Source organism: Thamnophis sirtalis, unplaced genomic scaffold (assembly GCF_051295495.1).
Source record: "Thamnophis sirtalis isolate CommonGarterSnake01/CBP01778 unplaced genomic scaffold, rThaSir2_p1.2 scaffold_5, whole genome shotgun sequence".
In the NCBI taxonomy this organism is placed as follows: domain Eukaryota; kingdom Metazoa; phylum Chordata; class Lepidosauria; order Squamata; family Natricidae; genus Thamnophis; species Thamnophis sirtalis.
In genome coordinates this window covers 61008330-61027593 of record NW_028261385.1, presented here as the reverse complement: position 1 = coordinate 61027593, position 19264 = coordinate 61008330, and the positions used below count along the sequence as shown (strand labels likewise).

At 36.0% G+C, this 19264-nt stretch overlaps 1 protein-coding gene across 1 annotated transcript in view; it reads left to right on the top strand.

The window, feature by feature from the left end:
* Window positions 1–19264, top strand: part of LOC106543530 (RING finger protein B) — a 65960-nt gene that overhangs the window by 30114 nt on the left and 16582 nt on the right. The window contains exons 9-13 of the mRNA XM_087715906.1: window positions 4355–4455; window positions 7024–7109; window positions 9460–9541; window positions 14022–14107; window positions 15515–15599. Coding sequence (XP_087572032.1) covers window positions 4355–4455; window positions 7024–7109; window positions 9460–9541; window positions 14022–14107; window positions 15515–15599 — 440 coding nt within the window. The remainder of the gene's footprint in view (window positions 1–4354; window positions 4456–7023; window positions 7110–9459; window positions 9542–14021; window positions 14108–15514; window positions 15600–19264) is intronic.

Below are 19264 nucleotides of genomic sequence, written 5' to 3'. Positions count from 1 at the left end.
AATTCTCAGTGCAACTGGGGATAATTAGTATTACAGTCTAACTAATTGAACTGTAACACCAGGTTGAAAAGGGTGTCCTACCCTATCCATCTGCTTGAAGTGTTTTGATCCATTCTGCCAAATAGTTGTTCTTTCAGCCTCGTTCTCAAAGTAGGATAATCGGAGAAGTGAAACAAATTGATTCATTTGCTCAAATAACTGTGCAGATGACCTCAAGAAAACTTGTGAAAATCCTAACAATGCAAGTGATGATTTTGCAATAGTGCAGTCCCAAACATGAAGTTTTTACTGTAATGATAAATCTCTGATTAATATAATAAATTTATAATTTTTATAAAATATACTTATTTTGGAAAAGAGAACATTAGAAGAAAATGTAAAAATAATAATTGTGCACCCAAACACACTATTCCAGATAAAATTAGTTAAGTTGATCTGATGGAGCAAGTTTATTTTTTTCTCGAACAGTCTTGGTTTTCCAGCAATCAGGCAAGGAGCAGTCTGTAGCGATTCTCAATCATCCAGGTCATGATTGTCCCAAAGGTGCTTTTTCAGGAAGCAACTGAACTTTCTTGTTTTTCCTTTTGAAGACATTTCACTTCTCATCCAAGAAGCTTCTTCAGCTCTGACAGGATAGTAGGGATGGAAGGATTTATATTCCTTGCAGACAGCTGGTAATTTCCATCCTTAAGTTTAGAGCAGGGCTGTCAAACTTGCAGCCCAAATTATTTTGGGACAAACAATTTGGGATGAACACCTTTTGAATGGTGTGGGAGTAGGAATGGATTTCCAGAGGAAAAATTACAGACTACAGGAACCAGGAGCACTACTCAGGTGACCCTGAGGACACAGATAAATCTCCAAGTGTTTCAACGACCCTCTAAAAGGATGCAAATGACCAGCTGTCTGCAAGGAATATAAATCATTCCATTCCCCACTATCCTATCAAAGCTGAAGAAGCTTCTTGGTTGAGAAGCAAAACGTCTTTAAAAGAAAAAACAAAGTCCAGTTGCCTCCTGAAAAAGCACTTTTGGGGTTTGCAGAAAACGGTTGATACGAAAAAGTATGAGCTAAAGGAGAACATACTTGGCATCTTAATTAGACATCATTAAGGCAACTGAGACTAAAAGCATAGCTACATTTTTATGGAAATCCGATTTCAAGGAAAAGCAGTCTCTAAGCAGAGCATATCATGTTTTGCCCATTCATGTGATTATCTCCTAATTTCCAGCTAGATCCCATTTTTAATAAATTTATATTAACTAAGCCAATTAGTTCCAGCTAAAAATTAACATAAAATCTTATCATGTGAAAACATTAGAAAATAGGAAGGTTAACTTGATCTATTCAACTTTATAAACCTGGTGACAATTTGTGAGGGAGTCAGAAGAACCACAGAATGTAAGAATTTCTGCTAAGAAGGCAAGGAAACCTTTTAAGAATGCTTTGCACCAACAGAGTACAAGTAAATCATAGTTTAAAAGCAATGAATGCATAAGTAAAGTAAAGCCTGAACAGAAGTCCTAAACAAAGCAAAAGAAGAATTTTAAGTGCAAGATGATTAACATATTGACAGGAAATATCTCTCGGGAAGGCAACCAAACAGGGAATATTTACAATTTGATATGGGAAAGTAAATACAGAATAAAAGATCATATTTCTTCACATGTTAGAAGCTCCATGCTTGTCAGATATAACAATAAACATTCCCCTGCTGGGCTATCTGTAGTTTCCTGCTACTTCTATCAAATGAAAGCGAGTGACACGAGCTGCACCCTTTTTGGCCATGTGTGCAATCTCACAATGCACTGCAAAAGGCCATGGCTTGTATTGTAATGGCATGTTGCTCTTTTGTCATATTACACCTGGTAGCACTCAGCACCTTTCTTGAGATTTAGATCTATACTGAAGCTCAAGAGAGAAGACTGTTGAGTTTGGCTTTGTCAGAAGATGGAGGGGGAAAAATCTAACTTTGAGAAACAGCTTGGGGTGAAGGGAGAAGGAGGGAATTCTAATCATTTTTGAATAGAATAGAATAACTTTATTGTCACGTTGAATGTACACTAATTGGCATACATTAAAATGAAATTTCATTGCATGCAGCCATCAGAGAGTCACTACCTCCAATATACACTACATGACCATCCATGAATGAATGAATGAACGAATGAATACAAGATTATGCATATACCTACATATATTATGTAACACAAAATATTGTGCTTTACCAAATCAGGCTATGTACAAAAATGTGTAAGAACTGTCATTTATACAGAAAAAAAACAGAAGAAAAAGATGCACATCATCTCTTCCTCTTCATTTCAATAATCTTTCACAATTGCACTAGAGAGAGAATTCACAAATAGGTCAAGAAAAGGCTATAGCTATATATACTCCATTCAAAGTAAGTCCTCTTAGACTAAGTTTTGCAAAAGCATTCGTAGGATTACTCTTCATATCAATAGAACGGTTTATAAGCCATGCTGGACCAGCATTTATCTCGGCTAACTCCAAATGACAGCTAATAGCTCTCATGATAAGATGGAATAGACGGTCCGTCCCCTCAATAATGATATCAGTGCAATAACACTGATCTCATGCCCTGGTACAATAGATCTCATGCCCTGGTACAATATTCAATCAAGTTTTTGGAGAAAAGATGTTCAGTTGGGTATTCTTCCTTGTATTCCTCTCCTCTAGTGATAGAAGGGGACATTCTGGTTCTAATTTGAATGATTTTTCCAATGGCTTTGTAGTGTTTCTTGAAAATATTCACCCATTTTTCATTCCGTTTGAGATTTCTTAGTATTAAGTATTATCTGATGTAGTCAGAGGTTACTTCAAAGGCGTTTGCCACTGGGTTCTTCCTGGCATCCATGTTTCAATCTCTCTAATGCAGGAAAAGTCTGCAGAGCTGAACAATGTATGAAAGAAGCAATCATGGAAGACAAAAACATTCAAAAGCAGAGAGCAATTTCATTTAGAATGCTCCTAAATGACAATCTGGAGTAGATTCGGCAAATGGAATAAATCTTGCAAGTCCTGTCCAGAATAATGGGAAACAAGTCTTTCTGGGTGTTCTGATCTTCTAAAGAAACAAATAGCATACTTACAGTTTGGAAATGTGTAATATTATGGCCCAGTTGTCCACACCTGATGAAAATCCAGTGGGATGAGTGAAATGTGTCTTTCAGCCAGAATTATTACAATATACAAATACCAAGTGCCCTTCTTTCAACCAGTATTATGTGCAATTATTGAAGTTAATTCCATTTGTTTCACATAGGTCTCGATTTACAGATGCCCAAATTGCTTACAACTTTTTCAATGTCATTCCATTCCAGACAGAATGGGAAAACTTGCCGCAGCCAACTCGCTACGGTCAACTCACCATGGCCACCTCACCATGGGACAATTCACTATGGCCAATTTGCCATGGGACAATTCACTGTGGGACAATTCAACAATTTAATTAAATTGTTTGAAATATTTAAAAATATATTTTTTAATTTTTGTCATTCGCATTTTATTTTATCCCTTCTTTGGCATCCTTTCTTTAATGATTATATTAGACCAGTGTTTCTCAACCTTGTCAACTTGAAGATGTCTGGACTTCAACTCCCAGAATCCCCCTGCCAGCATTCACATTCGACATCTTCAAGTTGACAAGGTTGAGAAACACTGTATTAGACTATTACTTCGATATTAGTGCAACTCTTATCCCATAGTGAGTTGGCCATGGTGAGTTGTCTCATGGTAAGTTGTCTGTGGCAAGTTGTTTGCGGCCAGTTGGCCATAACAAGTTGGCCATGGCAAGTTGTCATAGACCCCATTCCAGATGTTTGGATGTCTATCTCCCAAATTCACAGCCGCATGACTTTTTGAGCATTCTGGGAGTTTAAATTCACACATCTGAGGAATGTCCAGATCAGGATAGTCTTGTACATAGATTCACCATATTCCATAATTAGGGAAATCTCCTCCCACAATTGCCTACAAGACAAAACTTGGATGGGAATCCACCACGGAATACCAGAACAATAAGCTAGATTGGAAGGTTGACAAACATCTCAGGAAAAGACCAGAAATCTATATGGGTTTATCTGTGAAGTGACCAAGAGTAAACTTGATTTGAAGAAAACATATTTTATAGCCAACTAGAATAGTTTCAGACTAATAGCTTCAGAAGTCTCCTTTTTAAAAAGCAGATAGTAGGAATTATTTGACTTAAGTGAGCCCAACCATTATTTTTAGCATTTAAAGCACATTCTCTTTGACATTCTTTTACTTTGAAAAACATTTCTACCTCAGTAGGAAACACATCATTTAATTCAAATGGATTTGAACTTTTTAGGTCAGGCCATGCTTTTGCTGCCATTGGAGAAATCATCTATATGTTTGGCGGTCGTTCCAATGAAGATGAATATTATACTGATGTGTATGCACTGGACACAGGTTCTTTTCATTATATGTGATCATTTTGTTCGAATTATGAACTGCTGTTGTAAGTTAGCAAAGTAATGAAGAGATGAAGAGATGAAAATAAATGTGACAATCCCTGACCATTTAGGGTTATCTTTCAAGCAGTTTCAGGGCCCAAAAAATTCTGCTACAAAAGAGTCCTGGTTACCTAGTATATTTGCCAAAAAGGAAGATAAAGGCTTCCCATTCCAAATAATTATCTGTACATGGGGTGAAGTAATCTTTCATTTACCTAGAATATGGTATTATTAAAGAATGCATACATTTCCTTCTAGGAAGAAAGATCTGTGACTTTGTTATAAAAGAAGGTAAAAACAGCTTAGTTTCCAGTGATTTATTCTCCTGTCGCTACAAAACGTACATGGAGTAAATTGAGCTAAGTAGATCTATCCCCTAGCACAGAATTATCCTACACATGTTAATGTGGGAGAGAAAGCCACCGAACTCACTGAAATTTACTACAGATGAGATGCCTTTTATACCCATTTTAATGTGGGATGCCTTATAAATAAATAAATTGGCAAGCAGACAATTCATTTAGCTGACAAAGACCTGATTTCTTAGCAACCAATCTTCCCTAGGGATGAGGGTGGATCATCCTTCTTTTCAGATAAATATGGTACTCAGGAAAATACATTATTCTGAATTCTTTGGCAAATGGAGTACGGCAATATCAAAGGAGGATACACAAGGGAATGTAAAAAAAAATATATCCATGTAATGTAAGTTTCACCGATTTCGGTGGAATTTAAATTCAACTAACAATGCAATCACGGCATAGTGCAGAGTAGACAATTTTGGGTGGCTGGGACATATATAGGATTTTGAGAGCATGTTCCATATATGTTTACAAAATGACCATTAGGTTAGGCATGGTCAGTCAAATGAAGTTCTCTACAATTTGATAGGGCCTTTGTAGGATCCAAAGGTATTCCTGCAGTCTGCGTAATGCTAGTGGCAGATTATTTTCTTTACAGCATTCTAACTTCCAATTTAATGTTGTTATTAAAGAAATATTCTGTTAAAGTCATATAGGTTAGGAGACAGTAGACGCCAGAAGCAGTGTCTGGGGACACTTGATGCCTGCTTACTCCTAACTTAGCTTGATGCCTAAGGATTGCTCCCTGTTTGTTTTCCATTCTATGTGGATGCTTCTTGTTGTAAAACAAAGGGGGAACTAGCATGACACACATTTGGTGCCTTTGACCCCATTTGGAACAGGGTTTATATTTTTAGTGTTTTACAAAATAAGAGCCCTATCTAACACAAAGCTTACTATAGGATCCAACCTGTGTCAGTCAGCGGGGCCAGAGGTTTAGAAGACTTTCGGACTCTCTACCAGAATGTAAAGAGAAATTCCCTGAAGATGGGCTCCAATACAAGTCAGAAAGCTCGGACGACTAAAGCTCTGGTCCTGGTGACCGATCCAGATTGGGTCAACATTATCCTGAGACACAGATATTTGCCTGCATTCAACAAAGCCTAATAGCTGTGGAGCCTGCAAGGATGGCAAAAAAGTGAAGATGGCAGACAACCTGCATCTTCTTCTGTGTGTGTAGATGTTGTCACATCTACAAAAAGGATGGGAATTTAATTGCACTGTCACAACTGCCAAGTGGACTTTTTTTAATCTCATCCCACCAACCCCCACAATGCCATTGGTTGCTGAGATTCTGGCAAAGAACTGGCAAATTATGACTGATTGCATGTTGCTATGTTGTGTAGGGTATATTCTCTGGTTAAAGACTTTAATGCTAAAGCCTCCTTATATCCTAAACTGCTTCGTTGGCCATAGCCAGGATTCAGGAATATGCTTCTATAGAACTTAACTCTAAAAGGGATGGGAACTCTTCACCAGCATTTTGAAACTCTGATTTGGCAAGGCTTGAGTTGTTAAATATTGCACTACATTTACAGAGAAATTATGACTCTTGTTTCAATTTGTCTAAATATGCAAATAAGCTCCATTAATAATGTCTGTACTGATGAGATTGCTGGTTATTTCTCTTGCAATTTTCCACAAATCCTCACCCTTACTCTACTACTGCACGCAAAGTACTGTGTTTCCCCCAAAATAAAGCAGGGTCTTATTTTCTTTTGACCCCCGAAATAAGCACTTGGCCTTATTTTCAGGGAGGTCTTATTATTTTTGAGGTGCAGGAGGTGGCAAGCATGGTCACCTCATGGCTGCTGCTGTATTGCAATATTTTGGGGGAGGGCTTATTTTTGGTGGAGGGCTTATTTTAGTACATTTGCTCAAAAGCCCAATTGGGCTTACTGGTATTATCTAAGGAGGTCTTATTTCGGGGAAGCAGGGTGGGTGTAAAGTTAAAAATAGTGCATAAGTATTGTGAGGAGAGAAAAAAACTGGAATCACATCAAATAATCCAGTCTTTGAGTAGCCTGGGGAATTAATATGCTTTTATATATTTTAAAAAATGGATGTAAATGTCAAAGGATTGGAATAGTGCTATTTTCAGATACTACAGAATAAAAGCAAATGAAAGATGTTTTTGTATTATTTTCTTTTCTCTCCCCAAGTATCTTTAATGTGGAAAAAGTGTGAAGTAAAGGGAGAAAAGCCTTTTGGAAGATCACATCATACATTTACAGCACACAGTGATAAGGTAAACAACTGAACATTTTACTCTCCTGTTACAAATTAATATGCTTTTACTTCCATTGTATTTGAGAACAGAAAATCTTGACTGCAAAGATTTAGGGCAGATATACACTCACTGTTTGTCCCATTGCCAATAAAGCCCACTCCACCACTTTCTCACTGTAGGAATGGATGGCATCCTCCTCATTTTACTTCTTGTTGTTGAAGATGCACCCCACAGCCATGTCTTCCAGCTAAAGCAGAATTGCAGTTCTCCAACCTGAGCCATTTTCAACACTTCAGAATGGATGGTCTCCAGTACTTTGGTCTATTCTAATTGCAGCCACTGATTGGCTGTAGTGCCTGCCATTCTCCCTCCAGCCCCACCCTCCACAACTGCTGATCATGCGCAATCCTTCTGTTCTGGGTTAGGTGAAATATGTTTTCCTTTTTTCCCACCTCTTACCCAGAGAACTACAAAGGCCTCCTTTCCTCCTTTCCTTTCTCGTTCTCTCGTCTTTAGGTTGCAAGAAAAGAACATTGCTACTTGTTTTTGTTAATCTGAATTATTAGATCTTCCTTGCACAACCTATAGAGGTCTATGGAACATAGGGGCAACAGAACAGCCAATTTCCTATTGCTTTAATTACTGTACTATTAGAACTAGGATCGTGCCAGTCACAATCAATCAGATGTGCACATGCAGAGTTCAAGTTAACCACTTTATTGTTTTCAGCCTATAATACAAGAATCTCCCCATTTTTGACAATATTTAAATAAGAATCCAGGGAACTTTTGGTGGGTGGGTGAAAGGAGAGACACAGAGGGAGGGGGCACCTTTGATGGGAAGGTAACAGTGTTCTGTGCGCCTTTGGCATTTAGTCATGCCGGCCATATATGGCGACATATTCAGACAGTGATGTCTCTTCAGCTTTGAAACGGAGATGAGCACCACTCACAAAAGACGGGAATGACTAGCACATATGATGGAGGATAATTTTTACCTTTACTTTTTTATTTTGCCTTTGCAGCTGTAGAAAATACTATATACATCATGCCATTCAAGAACTTAATCTATTTCCTATATTTTCCAATGTCTCCACTATCAAGAGAATTTTCAGGAAATTTGTGATAGAATGTCTATCAAACCCTGAGCACATAGGAGGAGAAAATTGTTGCAGAATGACAATTACTATTATACAGTATCAATACAATAATACTGTAATACTAGCAACAACATCTTTTCCAGATATCCAAGTTTGCCGACTGCCTATTTTGAAGGAGTTGACAAGAAATACTGGGAGAAAAGGATGAAATCTTTTTGCATTTTTATTCATCACCCATCACTGGCATCCACTGTGTCAGTGATGTTTTCCATCAATATATCACTGACAGATCCATTTCAGAAATTCTCCACGGAGCATTTTTTGTAGCATTCCCAAAAAGCAAAAGAAACAATTGCAAGATCTTGCTTGCTCCACAAGGTGGGGAACCCTGAGCTTCTATTTGACAGCCAGAAGTAGAAAGTGTATAATCACCTGTATCTGGCTGAATATTCCCATCTGAATATTAGGGTCAGGAAGCTGAAAGGGATCTAGATTCTGCCCTTATGGCTTGGTGATCCTAGAAAGTTCCTTAGCTTGAAAAGACAGGGAACGATGGAACAATTTCAATTGCAGAATGCAGCTGCTTCTTATCAATTCCTTCCACCTCCCATTCTATCCTATGCGTGAAGAGTTTGCTTAGAGTTGTACAATGTGTTATTCAATCCTGTTATTGAGAGTTAAATGAAGCCTCTGTGGTTTAGCAGATCACACCTATCATTTGGAGTCCTTTGAAATGTGAGGTGGAGAGATAGGCAGGGGAATTGGCTGCATTCCAATCCAGCTTGTTTTAAACAGATTGCTAATTAGCAGACATTGGCCATTTCCAAGGCAACCAGCAATAATAGTCCACGTATATCCCCAGAGCTTCAGTAAGGTGTGCAGGGCAAGACAAAGGCTTACAGCAGAGTCCCAGACATCAACAACTGGAAGCAATCTTGGTATCCCTTGAGCAATATGCATGTAATTTAGGAAAATCACTCTCTTATATTAGCATAGGAACACATATTAGGAGATAAGTCCTTTGCGAAGCAAAATGGACATATAATTACCCCATAATACCGGGATTTCTTCTGAACATTTTCAAGATTGAAAAGAGTTTTATTTTAGAGATGCCACATTACCACTGATCTGATGATCAATTAATGGACAAATCTTTTTAAAAAATCATTATTGTGATGGTCTCTCTAAAGAAGAATATCAATGAAGAACAAAATGTTGAGTGCAAAATAAATTGGTATGGTAATATCTGCCATTGTTCTTCCATTTTAGGACATTTATCTGTTTGGAGGAACTTTTGAGTTCAAAGATGGCAAAATCATTTCAAAGAATGATATTATGAAATTAAGTTTAGGTGAGTAGGGGAAAGGAATTAATGAATATTCTGTCTGAAATTTGTTTTGGGAAGTTATTATTTTGAAATATATTTTTGAATAAAAATCTAAGGTTTAAGGTCCTATCAAATATTAATTTCTGCTCATCAAATCTGAATGCTTATCCTTTATACTAAAAATTTCTCTCTGAATGTTCTATATTTTGTTCACGCTTTTTTAATGTAGTAAACACAAGTCTAATATGCCTCCTCCTCAAAAATAGTCTGCAAAATAAATCTGATATTGTCCCCTTAAATTCAGGGGAGTATTATTTTGTTTTTAAAGTTTCATGTTAAAAAAAAGTTAGCAACTGCTCATTCTTCATTTGTCAGCAAAATTATATATATATATATATATATATATATATATATATATATATATATATATATATATATATATATATATATATATATATATATATATATATATATATTAGATTTTTACATATATATTAGATTTTATATATATATGGCTTGCTATATATATGGCTATTTTTGCTTTTAAATCAATCACCTATAGTAAACACATAATAAAGACAGCAAGAAATATTTACAGAATGTGTTGCTGTTGTCCAATTTGTAGCTTGGAATATTCCCTATCACTTTAGAAATGTACTGGAGAATAACTTTACAGCTTTAAATAAACAGTTTGGAAATTATGACAATTACTGCAAAATTTAGAATAGGTAAGAAACTTTCAGGAGTTATAGAAGTGTGATGGGAAGCATTTTCCCCTAGCTGGTCAGCTAATTATGGTAAGTAAAAAAGTTCAGAGAGAGCAACTAAGATGATCAAAGGCCTGGAGACTAAATGAAGAACAGATGCAAGCTTTGGGTCTGCCTAGTCTAAAGAAAAGAAGAATTAGGGGTGATATGATAGCAGTATCTCAATATTTGAGTGGCTGCCACAAAGAAGAGGGAGTCAAATTTTTCTCCAAAGCACCAAAGGGCAGGACAAGAAATAATGGTTGGAAATGGTTGGATCAAAGAGAGAAGCAACCTGAAATTAAGGAAAAACTTCCTAACAGTGAGGACAATTACCCAGCTTTCCTTCAGAAGCTGTGGGTGCTCCATCACTGGAGATTTTTAAGAAGAGACTGGAGAGTCACTTATGTGAAATAGTATAGGTTCTCCTCCTTGAGCAGGGGGCTAGACTAGAAGACCTCCAAGGTCCCTTCCAGCTCTATTCTAGTCTAATTTATAATTATAGAATAATGGAATAACAGAGTTGGAAGGAATTTTGGAGGTCTTCTAGCCCAACCCAATGCTCATGCAGGAAACTATACCAATTAAGACAAATGGTTGTCCTATCTTTTCTTTAAAATCTCCAGTGTTGGAGCACCCACAACTTCTGGAGGCAAATTGTTCCACTGATTTATGAGAAAACAATTGTAAGTACGGACTTCTGGGGGAAGATAGCATATTGAAGATAACTCTGTAAAAAAGTGGAGCTGATGTTTGCACCATTAACAAGGGTATGGATGACTAGATCAGCCCCTACTATCTTCTCTGGATAAATGACAGCTATGTAAGATTACCCAAACTGTTTCTTTTTCTCATGAAGAAACAGCAAGACAGCGATCTTGGAAACAGAGTATTTGTCATAATTCCTTTGTTCACAAACTGAGACTTTCTAAAATCCATGCACTTCTCTTGCTGTTTTTGGAAATAGCCTATGCACTGATGCAAAGAAGTTATACACTGGAAATATTACAGGAGTGTCTTCAATCCTCAGTATAACAATATGAATGTTTATTTTTATAATCCATATTATGTTTTAATTAAGAGTTTTAGTTAAACAGCAGAAAGCAAGACAAATTATTGGCTTCAGAAAGCTCAGAAAACTTCAAAAGGAGTTTGAATATTAAGACTCTGAATCTCCTTTTATAAAAATAAAGGTGTTTTGTGAGAAAGATGCATGTTGCTTTTATATTGTAGACATAACAAGACAAGGAACTTAAAATGGCATTCAGGGATAATCTTTGAGGAATTGTACCAGGGCCTGTGTCAAAAATTTGATTCAATTAATGTCAGCTATGTGGCATCTTTTTGAGAACAGTCTCTTCCCAGATGATGTTAAAGAACAAGATATGCAGCAAAAAAATGTAAATTTGTCACGAGATATAACTGGGTGTGGTTTCACAAATTAAAAATGAAATAAAAATAGAAGAAATGATATTTTCTTGTTGTTGGATTCATAAAAGAACACTTTGCTTAAAGTAAGTGCTAAAGAAATTTGTAACAAGGGTCAACAACCATTTCAAAGGATTAGAGAGAAAGATTGTTCTGAACCAGAGAAGAAAGGACTGCAAAGTCTGTTTGTTTGATCAGGGATAAAATGTGATATGTTGTTATTCTGGGTGTCTCTTTTTGGATTTATTGATGCCTTAATTGGAAAAAAAATGTCATGTGTGTGCATTTGTTTATGTTTAATATGCTGTAAAAGTCTTTTCACCTATAGTTACTTTATGCAATCTTAACTTTATAATACTGGTCTTTAACTGGTCTTAACTTTATAGTACTTTATAGTACTATCTGGCTTTGCATTTAATTGCTTATTATTCTTGGGAGTAAGGAAGTTTGGGGAACTTGTCTTTCTTATATTAAATGTCAGGCTCTTGTTTATATTAGAAGACTGGGATTACTTTAAATTTGTGAAATGTTAATGCGTTTATAGATTAAAGTGGAGATATGGAATGGATATTTTAATAGAATGAGTTGCTGTTTGGAGTGCGGGGGTGGGATTTTAAAATATATATATATATTTGCAATGGGGAAAATATTGTGCATTGGAATTTGCCTCTGTAAAGGAGAAATGGTCTTTTGGTCAAGTTACAATTTGGTTGGGACCATTTTATGCCTTTTAAATAGGAATTTTTTCAAAGATGAAAAATGTGTATTGTTGAGTTATATATATATATTAACTAATGTTAAAATTCTACAGTTCTATTTGCTGATAACTAGACTAAGGAGGACATTATTTATTTGATTTATATTGCTAAGTGACAGTTTGTGGAATGAAGAGTTATACATCTGTTAGCGAGAAGGATGTGAAGAGGTGGAATTGTTTATACTTATGCAAGGGGTTGGAAGTCACTATTGTGGAGGAAAAAAAGGATTATATTTTTTCTTTTTTCTTTCTTGCATTTCTGTTCTCTTTTTTTAGTTTGTGCTATCTTTTAGTGCTCTGCTCAAAATTTTTAATAACATTTTCTATAAAAAGGAAATAATGAAAGCAGCACAATGAGAACTTCAAATGAAAGCAAAATGTCAGTAGAAAAAGTCTAGCTCCAATTTAGTATGACTTTTGGACATTCTTGATATAGAGGAGAGGAGGGGGTCAAGCTATTTTCCAAAGCACCTGAATGCCAGACAAGGAACAATGGATGGAAACTGACCAAAGAGAGATTCAACCTAAAAATATGGAGAAATTTTCTGACAGTGAGGACAATCAACCAATGGAACAGTTTGCCTTCGGACCTTGTGGGAACTTCATCACTTAAGACTTTCATGAAGAGATTGGACTGACAGATTGTAGGGTCTCCTGCTTGAGCGGGGGGGGGGGGGAGGGAATTGGACTAAATGACCTACAAGGTCCCTTCCAACTCTGTTAATCTGTTATGTGAAGCAAAATGTCAGTAGAGAAGGTCTGGCTCTAATTTAGTGTGAATTTTGGATATTCTTGATACAGAGGAGATTCACAAAATAAAAGGGAAAAAACATTCAAGTGCAGGCAATGGGAATTATGAATCCATGGAATAACCGTACACCAGGGATGTCCAATTATGGCTGGCTAGGGGATTCTCGAAATTCCAGTCCACAAGTTTCCAGTGTTAGACATCCCTGCCCTACACTGTGATACCTACACCCCTGGCAACTCATCTTCAAGCTCAATTAGGTTTTGATTAAATACATCAGGAAGACCATTTTAAGTAAAATTTAAGTTTATAAGATTAGATATAGCATTTTGAAAGAAATGACAACTGAAAGGTAACATGCATTGATTTCAGATTCATTGTACTGATCTACTGTGAAACAACTGAGGCCATTTGCTTGCATTATCTGTTCTTCACTCCTTTTTCTTTTCCTCCTTGTTTCACGTTAATCTCCCAATATTGTCGCAGTAGATCTTTGATTTGAGACAGAGGATTGCTTTTAGTCATTTTGAATTAATTAAGCTTCTTAAAACATAGAAAACAATCTCTTTAAAAGGGTGTGTTTTTTGTTTGCCTTTGTTCTTGCTAGTCAGTAGAATAATTAGATTAGTTTTTCAAAGCTTTTGAAATTAGTTCTTTCTGCAATATATCTTGCTATTATATAAAAAGTCTTGCATATTCAGTCATTTTTCACATTTAGAATATTGACCATAACTATGTGCTGCAAACTCTTTTTTTCAGTCTTGCCAATGAAGCTGCATTACTACTATTATTTTATTAATAAAATATGTATGATATGTTATATAGCTCAGATGAAGTGGAAGAAGCCACTGTACATAGGGATCCCTCCAGCTTGCAGATGGAATCATGTTGCATTTATTCTCCACAATCAAGTAAGTGAAAATAATTTTATAGTGAGAAGCTGCCATCTTTGGTCTGTTTGAACTTGTCCCAGTTCAGAATCTTCTACAACCTACTTTGATTTGTGCTTCCCATAAATTGTTAAATTTAAAACTCTTAGCATTCTTAAACAACATGGCTTTTAGAAAAAAAAAAATGGGCCGGAAAAGTTATTGTGTGTCCTTATTTTTAAAGAGTAGTAAACATAATAGCAATAGCACATAAACTTATATCCATCATGTTTTACCGCACTCTCTGGGTGGTTTAAAATGTCAGCATATTGCCCGCAACAATCTGGGTCCTATTTTACGAACTTCAGAAGGATGGAAGGCTGAATCAACTTCAAGCTCCATTTGGATCAAACTCCGGGGTATAAGCATAGTTAACATACAATCCTGCATTCTAACCACTATATCACCACTGCACTTATTGGCGTATCCTAAACCAATAAGTCACAATAAAAATACTAAACTTATAAAAACGGTAGGGATGATTAGGGCATTTTCACATTAACTCAAAAGCATCTCCCACATCCTTCCATAATTGCTCAAGAGTGACCTTTGTCCACTCAAGAAGATCCTCCCCCAGTGAGATCCCCTCTTATAAATATCTTAATTATTTGGCAGTTTTCATCTGTGTAATAAACACTTTTAATTCATTTTTATTCTTGTTGTTTAATGTTTACTAATTAGAAAAATTGTGACTGTTTGTACAACTTTATTTTTAGATTTATGTTTTGAGACTGGATTTTGAACTTTTGAAAAGGACAGTCTGGAAATTTTTAAATACTGTATATAAGCCAGTACAGACCTGATCTATTCAGATTTTCTAGCATGAAGTCAATTTAGAAATTAAAATTAAAATACTTTTCACAGATGCTCTCTGAATGAACTACTCAGTTTTCTTGTGTCTTGGCATAAAAAAGAAGTTTTAAATAAAGCCACATCATGTTCACTAAAATTTGTTGAAATGAAAATATACAGTACAAATTTTGCTTTGGAGCCAAAAAAATGGAACATGATCTGCTCTCAGAATTCTACAGAGTGAGGCTGTGGTCTTCACCAATGTCTGAATGTCTACTAAGGGCCATCTTGACTGGGATATCCAAAGAAAAATATTTGACCAATGACTGCAAAATTCACCTGCCCCCTTTCATTCCAAGACATGGATCCTCCCTCCCTCCTTTCCATTTCTGAGCTTAAAAGGTGAAAACTGCAGAGTTTGTTCCATAGATATATAATCTCTAAGAAATGTACGTTAGGAAAGGAGTGTCCAAAATCTTTTTAAAAAGGAAAAGCTATGATATAAATATTTTCCTTATATGTGATTTCTGTCCGTTGCTTTTTAATGCATTTTAAATGAACTATTTAATTAGGATTCTTACATGTTTCCGTTGGTAGCTCTATATTTTCGGTGGAATTAATGGGAAAGAATTCAACGACCTCATGGGAATGAAACTGATAAATCCTTCAGAGAGACGACTTTGTAAGTTTATTTAAACAATGCTAATTAATTGCATATACTATTGTTTAGAGCAGGAGTCTCCAAACTTGGCAACTTTAAGACTGGTTGAACTTCAACTCCCAGAATTCCTCAACCAACAAGTGCTAAGTTTGAAGACCCCTTATTTAGACTTCAGATTATCTTATTCCAGATTTCTGTAAATTATCTGTATTTATCCTTGTATTTTACCTCAGTAATTATCAAACACAAATTATTGATTTAGTCTCTAAAATTGTCAACTAAGATACTAAATACAATAGGAGTTTCCAACACTGCCATTGTCACATTCTTTTTTAAATCTATCAGACATCTTATCTGTACAATTATGTATAAATTGATCTAAGAAATTAACCCCACTTTCTGCTCATATTTTTAAATGTATATATTACTGACATCCTTAAATAAGAATTGTTGTAAAAGTAAATTTTCCATGAGACAAAAATTTTAATTTATGTTTTAGTATCATCCAAATGATACTAAATATATCAAATAAATAAATCAAATGATACATGAGGGACATGGTGGCTCAGTGGCTAAGATGCTGAGCTTGTCCATCAAAAAGGTCAGCAGTTCAGCGGTTCGAATCTCTAGTGCTGTGTAATAGCTTCTGCCAAACTAGCAGTTTGAAAGCACGTAAAAAATGCAAGTAGAAAAATAGGAACCACCTTTGGTGGGAAGGTTACAGCATTTCATGCACCTTCGGCGTTTAGTCATGTCGGCTACATAACCACGGAGACATTTTTGGACAGCACTGAGACTTCGGCTTTGAAACTGAGATGAGCACCGCCCCCTAGAGTTGGGAACAACTAGCACATATGTGCAAGGGAAACCTTTACCTTATCATCAAAATATGTCTTACTATCTTTAACGATGAAAATTCAACTAAATGTCAAGATCCTTGCCAAGAATTCAAGGTTCTGATCATCATGATTTCTTTGATTTGCGAAGATACTTAAAAAAATATTTCAATTCCCACATCTGGTATCATTTCAATATTGTGACTTGCATTTATATTTTATCCATACAGTTACACATAAGGATTAATTTTAAGGTGTTACTATTATGTAGCATAAACATATTTTACTACTTTTCTTACATGGACGATCTTACAAGTCTTTGACTGAACTGTGCAAATATCATTCAGCCAAATCAGTTCAAAAATACTATATCCTGAGCCTTGATTTCCATTCGTTTTGAATCTCATATATCTTTTGATAGCCAGCTATGTTATGGGACCAATTTATTTCTCACATGGTACTTCGAAAGATGCTTTTTCATGAGGTAACTGGGCTTTCTGGTTTTTCTTTGAAGATGTTTAGCTTCTCATCCAAGAAGCTTCTTCAGTTTTACCTTCTTATTTTTATTTATTTGTTTGTTTGTTTGTTTGTTTAATTTATTTAGTAGGTCATTCATGTACAAGATAACAGGAATAAGAATAAATATGAATAAGAACACAGGAAATGGATACAAATAAATGGGGACAGTAGGACAGAAACGTTAGGCATGACATAGACATTTCTCACATGATAATTTGTTCATGTACTAACTATAAGCATTGTCTCTAATATCGTTAGTATCAGAGTGATAGAGGCACACAAATTACTATTCATTGGGCAACTCTTTGCTTTTCTGTAAATGAATAATAATAAATTATTACAGAAAAGGGTCCTAAAAGATTTTTGCTGAAGTGTAATGAATACAGTAATTTTAGAAATGCACTTTGACCAGGAAAAGTGTTATAGAAATGATTAATAATAAATAAGAGCTGAGTTTTAAAATCTATTATATAGTCTTTGATCATTTTACTCAGTAGTATTTTATAAAACAGAAGCTCAAGAAGTTACTCATTTTATTGTACTAAGAATATTAGAAGATTTCATACTAAATTAGGTAAAATTGTGCACCGTGATGTTATCATTATATATAAATATGCAAATAAGTTACACTCATTTGAGCTCTTCCTTGATGCATAAATGCAAGTCTTACCCAGAATGTACTTTCTAAAAGAAGGCACTTCACTTGTATAGAGTAGTGAATAAAATAATGCATAAGATACAGAATATTTTTAGTTCAACCTCTTCAGATCTTAGCATATGCTGTAATTATAGATAAGCTGTTTAATGTTAAAATATGTGCTTTTTGCCCATATTCTGAGGTTATGCTTTAGAGATTGAGAAGAAATTCACACCATTTTCTATCTTGTTTGTGAGTCCTGTTTGTAAAATTGCATTAAAGAACTGGCCCAATGAGCATCTTTTCCTAGCAGCACCTGCTTGTGATTAGTTATATACAACCATATTGTGGTTTAAAATTTTAAATAAGGTACTTTTCTCTAGTTATATCTGAATATTTTTTAAGCAGAGTCATGTCCTGAGAAAGTGAAGTGTTATCAAGTATTTTAGTTTTGATTTTTTTTTAAAGTCAGTTCTGAGATCAGTCTATGAAACAATTTTGCCCTGTTATCTGGCTCACTTGCATTCAGTGGTGGGTTTCTGCTGGTTCGCACCGGTTCGAGAGAACTGGATGGTGAAATTTACCGAGCCAGTGGGAGGAGGTTCGACTGGTGAACCTGGAAGTAACTTCCAGAATGCCTGCCCTGGCCCTGTCACTCACTCACCCCCACCCGTCCAGAAGCCACTCCATCGCTCGCTCCCCCCGCCCATCTGCACTATCCTAGCTCAATTCGGTGTCAACTCTCATACCTGGGAGTGAAGATGGTGAACAGAGAAGCATGGAGAGATCCAGCAGCACAATCCACCAGACAGCAGCAGCAAGCTCAGGAGTTTTCTCCTGGATTCCTCTCTATCCTGCCTCCTCACATTTTTCTTCCAAATTAGAACAATCTCTTAATCAAATAGAACCAGCTCTTAATCAAAACATTTACCACATATACATGTTCATAATTTGCTGTTAAGAATAATTGCTATAGTGATTTGACACAAGTAAAACAAAGAATTAAGTAACTTCCCCCCTTCTTGCATTCCTTCTCTGAAAGAAATAGTCTAAATCTCTTTGTAAGCTTACTTAATTACCTGCCCTATTTCTTCTTCCTCCTCTCTTTTACTCATGTCTACTCAGAAATAGCTAAAAAACAGAGTGAAAGCTGAAAACATATCTATTCTCTCTAAGTCTACTGCCTGCAAAATTACTTACAACCAGAGAGAAAAAAAGAGGGAAGACATGTAACAAACAGCATATAAAACTGAGGGTTTTTTTTAATTCTTTCTTTCTATTTATAACCCAACAAAATTATGGTACTTTCCTTTAATAAAAATTTGGGAAAAAGCAGTAGTGGGATTCAAAACTTTTTACTACCAGTTCTGGGGGTGTGGCTTGGTGGACTTGGCATGGCCTGGTGGGCATGGCTTGGTGGGCATGGGAGGGGAAGGTTAGTGTAAAATCTCCATTCCCACCCCACCCTACTCCAGGGAAAGGGTACTGTAAAATCTCCATTGCCTTCCCTCCCTTCCCCACTCCAGGGGAAGGTAACTGCAAAATCCCCATTCCCTCCCAATCAGCTGGGACTTTGGAGGCAGAGAATAGATGGGGCCGTGGCCAGTCAGAGGTGGTATTTACTGGTTCTCTGAATACTCAAAATTTCCACTATCGATTCTCCAGAACTTGTCAGAACCTGCTGAAAACCACCT